Genomic DNA, 6,000 nt, shown 5'->3' on the forward strand with positions numbered 1-6,000 from the left:
ATATGTGATGAAAAGGTGCTACAGGTACATATCTTAAATTACTTAAATGTGTTATGATGAAGTAGATTTTAAAGGTGCCTTTTCACAGATTTTGGCATTTTTTAACTTATTCATTAAATGCTTTATATCGATAAATGTAAACATTGGATCGTAAAAGCTCCAGTAAAAAATCAAGAATAAAATTAAAAAAAGGAAAAGAACATTGCCCGAACCAGGTTTCGAACCAGTGACCCCTGGAGTCCTGCCAGAGTCCTGAAGTAAAAACGCTTTAGCCTACTGAGCTATTCCGCCAAGTACACTTACTTAACGTATTTTATACCTTATATAAGCAATATTCGTAGTTTCACAAAATTTAACGACAAAAAAAGAACTCTCCAAATTATTCAATCGTTTCGCGTTGCAACGCTTTATAATTTTTAGGTTTTAAAATCGTCAAAAGATGCATATAAAGGCTATATTAGACCATGGTAAATGTTCAGTATTAATGTTTCCTCACAAATATCATAACTAAAACGAAACTTTGCGAATCTGAAACAACTTTTTTCAATTTTGTCAATTTACCAAAGCGTGAAAAGATCCCTTTAATGAGCATTTATTGTTTTAACAAATAAACATAGTATAGTGATAGAAATAATAAAAGTTGTAAAATGAACATGTTTTGTTTTTGAAAAACTTAAAGTCGATATTGTTCGCACAAATTATTTATATTTTGTCCTTATCTTTGTGTACCAATTCATTAAAATATGTTGTGTTATGTATCATGGTATTTTTATTTAATAACGCAGTATATTTTTTTTAGATATTGTGTAACTCTTGGAGCATGTTTTTATCTAAAAAAATTGAATAATACAGAAAAAAACACAATTAACGCGCTTCAAAATTGACCCCAGAATTTTTCAATTTGACTCCTCAAAATTTCAGTCCAGGGGTCATTGACTCCTGGTTTTTATGGAATGAGTGCTATATTGACGTCATCATTTGAGGACGTTCAATTGAACAAATGATAATGGCGACTAGAATTCGATAAGCTCCAGCGTATAGCAGCGATTTGAGAGTGTTGAAACTGGCCCGACACTTGTGCTGAAATTTCTCATGTATATGGCGTTTTCGTCATATCTGGGAAAAATCCAGTTTTTGATAACATGACGAAAAAGTGGTGTTTTTTATTGCGCATTCACTATAAACACGTGGATAAGCCGGAAGTACATGTAGTGTTAATAGCAACCCCAAGACAATTCACCCCCACAAGACGATTCACCCGCTAGACAATTCAAAATTGATTTTAAATAAACAAATTCGTACCAATAATATTTCATACCCATATTTTTTTCGTACCTATTTTTTTGTACCCTTTTTTTTCATCCTCAAATTTTTGTGTACCCAAATTTTTTTTTCGTACCCATTTTGTTCGTACCCAAATGTTTTTTGTACCCTTATTTGTTCGTACCCAATTCTTTTTTTCGAACCCAACAGGGTTCGACACTAAGGCACGTCCGACAGACATTGTCTAGTAAGATCGGTGGTCGGGCTTGTAAAACTGTGGGCTAGCTTGTCCGACTGGTCAGACATAGCAAATCTATACTGATTCATATAACTATACCTAACCGAAAACCTTTTTCTCTTAATGTGTAAAATAACTCTCGTATCCGTTATTTACATCAGAACAAAACTAGCGTATATATATAAACGCGGAGAATTCACATGATTCATCGCTATTTTTAGACGCGAAGGAGAGCTTCCCGCAGAAATTGCTTGTTTCCATTGGTCAAGTTGTCATGAATATTAATGATTTCCTGAAGTGTCTTAGAACTTTACATCATTTTTTTACGACTTCTATTGACAATCGGTATCATCAATGTAAACATTTTGGCGTAGCAGACGAGAGAATGTTATTTAAAGAATGGCTTTGTTCAAGATTGGATTTTCATCCGACAAATAAGTTAATAAAGAAGAATCCGACGGTAAAACTGACACAGATAATGCTGGAAAAAGGGCTGTGGTTGCATGGAGCACAGCGGTCAAGGAGGCCAGAATTTTATGACCTTGAATAAATGTCACCTGCTGTACAGACATCATTTATTTAACTGGTGATAAACAGTGAAATTATAACAAACAATTTATGTTGTTAAATAGTTTTATTTTATTTTTTACTCTTTGCATCAAAATGACTTTCTTGTGTTCACTAATTATTTACTGATAAATAATTGATTAAACAGTTACACGACACAATTGTGTTTATTTGTTATGTCATTTATGGTCTAGTAGACATCATATTCGGGCTAGTACATTTTAAGAGGAGCTGGTCCGATGGTCTGGCTGTAAAAAAAGTTAATGTCGAACCCTGCCAAATGTTTTTCGTACCCAATTTCTTTCGTACCCAAATTTTTTTTGTACCCAATTTTTTTGTACCCAATTTTTTTTTTAACCATTTTTTTCATACCCAAATGTTTTTCGTACCCAAATTTGTTCGTACCCAAAAAAATTCGTACCCATTTTTTTCGTACTCAAATTTGTTTCGTACCCATTTTTTCGTACCAAATGTTCTCCGTTCCCAATTTTTGTCGTACCCAATTTTTTTTTTCGAACCCATTTTTTTCATACCCAAATGTTTTTCGTACCCAAATTTGTTCGTACCCAAATTTTTTTTCATACCCATCTTTTTTGTACCCAAACGTTTTTTGTACCCAACTTTTTTCGTACCCAAATTTTGTTTCGTACCCATTTTTTTCGTACCCAAATTTGTTTCGTACCCAAACTTTTATTCGTACCCATTTTTTTCGTACCCAAATAGTTTTTTCGTACCCTAATTTTTTTCGTTCCCTATATTTTTCGTATTCTAATTTGTTTTCGTATTCAAATTGTTTTTTTTTCCTACCCACATTTTTTTCATACCCATTTTTTTTCGTACACAAAGTTGTTCGTACCCAAATTTTGTTCGTACCCATTTGTTCGTAGTCAAATTTTTTTCGTACCCGAATTTTTTCGTACCTAATTTTTTAATTGGTACCCATTTTTTCGTACCTAAATAGTTTTTCGTACCCTTATTTTGTTTGTACCCTTTTTTTTTACTCAAATTTGTTTTCGTGCCCAAATTTATTTTTTTTCATACCCACATATTTTTTCGTACCAATTTTTTTTCCAATTTGATTTGATATCTCCACTCATTCCATCACGCGAAACACTTAAGGTGTCGCAACTCTAGTATGTTATGTGTTAAACCATTACATAAATTGTTAGAAAAAAACAAACATATTCAATTCAAAAGACAGCAACTATTCATCAAATTTTCTCGCAGATATATCCATAGGACTTGCTGCAAGCTTTGTCCCTCCAACCACCCTCGGATACAACTCTCAGACATTTCCCAGAGTCATCCGGTTCATCCTCGATCCAGAACTGGACGGTGATGTTTGTACCATCCAGATATTTCCAGACGCCATCATTATTCTTCTGTCCGTTTATCCAGAGTTCTTTGCCTACCAACAACATCATGAAATGTCCGCATGTTTTTCATATATTAATCAAATTGTATTTTGGTATAAAAGCAATATGTCTTCTTAGTCGAATTTCACACTGACTCTAAAGTGGTGAATAATAGACAAAATACTATAATGATATAGTATGCAAACAATTATCGACCGTTTTGCAATCACAAATTCTATTATATGAACTAATACAGAAATTTATTCAAATATAAGCATTATATCTTCGTTTTATACGTTACCATTTAGGTGCTTGGCAACAAAGTTCTTCATTTCCTCGCTGTCGATCCTGGACAGTTGGCCCTTTTTTGATTGACACAACTCTTGAGCCATGCTGTAATTCACGTTTGTAGACGTGACAAATAGGTGGGTACAGTTCAGATCAAAGCTGTCGCTTCCAGCAGGGCAAGCAGCTGAAAAAAGTATTCAACAAATGTCCTTGATTAATTAGACATCTAATAAGCATGAATTAAAGGGACCCATAGTGTTCAAACAAATGATTTTTCTATTAACTTTGCTTTTAATGATAATTTACATTACTATTAAATGATTTTGTCAAATGTTATATTGTTTTCTATGTATTACGTTTCGCGGTCTCCAGAATGTTGAGAATATGTAACGTCATGCTTTGCCGCCATGGCGCGTTAACGTCGGCCATCGATGACGGTGACGTCATTGTAATTGGTGTGATTTATAAAGAGTAAATAAAGGATCGAATCGTTAAAACGCGTAGTACTTTCTAAGCAACATTTCTCCCTCTTGCTTGACCCTAACCTACTAAATAGTCTTTTGCAGGACATTTTAAACCGAATGCAGTGTAATATCTGCTTCATTAGGCGCTTAAAGACTCTGTAATTAATGAAGTTGACTTCTAGAGACAAAGGCCAATAGGGAGAATTCTGGTGCCCTTGAAACAAGATAAAAAGCGGAAAGTTTCATCCCAGATCAGTCTGTGCACTCTGCTCAGGCTAATATGGGACGTTACTTTAGGTGCATGCTTTAAAGGGATCTTTTCACGGTTTGGTATATTGACAAAATTGAAAAAAGTTGTTTCAGATTTGCAAAGTTTCGGTTTAGTTATGATATTTGTGAGAAAACAGTATTTCTGAACATTTGCCATGGTCAAATATAGCCATTATATGCATCTTTTGACAATTTAAAAACCTAAAAATTATAAAGCGTTGCAACGCGAAACGATTGAATAATTTGGATAGTTCTGTTGTTGTCGTTTAAATTTGTGAAACTACGAAGATTGCTTATATAATGTATGAAATACGCGTCTCTATGTATGCTTGGCAGGAAAGCTCAGTTGGCTAATGCGTTTTTACTTCAGGTGTCCGGGAGTCACTGGTTCGAGCCCTGCTGCGGGCTAACTATTTTTTCCTTTTTTAAATTTTATATTTGATTTTTTACTGGAGCTTTTATAATTTAATGTTTACATTTATCAATATAAAGCATTTAATGACAAACTTCAAAACATGCCAAAATCTGTGAAAAGGCAACTTTAAGCGCTGTTTTCCCAGAGTGCTGCGTGGATTTATTTGTGGGTTATTTGTGTTTTTGGTTGCAGCTGATGAAAAAGAGAATGAGAAGTACAGTGTTCATGTACAAACCCAAACTGATGATGTGACAGTGACCTACCAAGTGCAGACATCGGCAGTGATGATCAAAGATGTTGTATTCCGGAGAGCCTTGTCTTTAAATGCAGACATGTCAGTGACTAACAAATGAAGATGTATTTAACTGCAGACGTATCATTGACTAACAAATAAAGATGTCTGTAAATGCAGACATGTCATTGACTAACAAATAAAGATGTATTAAACTGCATACATACCGTATCAGTGACTTACAAATAAAGATGTATTAAACTGCATACATGTCAATGGCTAACAAATAAAGGACGGGTGTATTTAACTGCAGACATATCAGTGACTTACAAAGAAAGATGTATTTATCTGCATACGTGTCAATGACAAACAAAGAAAGATGTATTAAACTGCATATGTCAATGAATACCAAAGAAAGATGTATTTAACTGCATACGTGCCAATGACTAACAAGTAAAGATGTATTTAAAGCCACACACCTTGAAATAACATACATGGCATAGTAAATTTAAGTATAAATAAGAAACATATTTTATCTATGCCAAGTAGAATATTTTTGGTGGTTACACGGTATAAATTTGCCTCTTTTGCGCTTAAAACTTAAAAAAAATCGAGTTTGTCGAAAATGGACGTATATGTCTAAAATCTCATTTTCGGTTTAAAAAGCGGTACCGTTTGGAAAATAAGAAATTACTTGTTAACTAGGCTATAGATGTTATTTTATCTATCTCAATTAGAATATCTCTGGTGGTTATAAGGTAGAAATACTAGTACGTCTTTTTTGTGCTTTAAAACATAAATATAATCCCGTTTGTCGAAATGGATGTTTACAGATAGAAATCCTACTTTCGGTTTTAAAATTAAAATGTTTTGTAAATTACTTGCTTACGAGGCTATATATTTAATGA

General features: G+C 33.5%; 2 protein-coding genes across 2 annotated transcripts in view; one reads left to right on the forward strand and one right to left on the reverse strand.

The window, feature by feature from the left end:
- The window catches only part of LOC127853670 (uncharacterized), a 43,626-nt gene extending 38,193 nt beyond the window's left edge, over positions 1-5,433 (forward strand). The window contains exon 7 of the mRNA XM_052388370.1: positions 5,053-5,433. Within this exon, the coding sequence (XP_052244330.1) occupies positions 5,053-5,213 (161 nt within the window). The 3' untranslated portion in view covers positions 5,214-5,433. The remainder of the gene's footprint in view (positions 1-5,052) is intronic.
- On the reverse strand, positions 2,051-3,889 carry LOC127853672 (C-type lectin domain family 10 member A-like). Its single transcript, XM_052388375.1, has 2 exons — positions 3,725-3,889; positions 2,051-3,476 (listed from the first exon to the last, which is right to left on the reverse strand). Exons 1-2 carry the CDS (start codon positions 3,813-3,815, stop codon positions 3,280-3,282), a joined length of 288 nt encoding a protein of 95 aa, XP_052244335.1. The 5' UTR covers positions 3,816-3,889; the 3' UTR covers positions 2,051-3,279.
- Positions 5,434-6,000: the final 567 nt, after the last annotated feature.

This window comes from Dreissena polymorpha, chromosome 12 (genome assembly GCF_020536995.1).
Source record: "Dreissena polymorpha isolate Duluth1 chromosome 12, UMN_Dpol_1.0, whole genome shotgun sequence".
NCBI lineage: Eukaryota > Metazoa > Mollusca > Bivalvia > Myida > Dreissenidae > Dreissena > Dreissena polymorpha.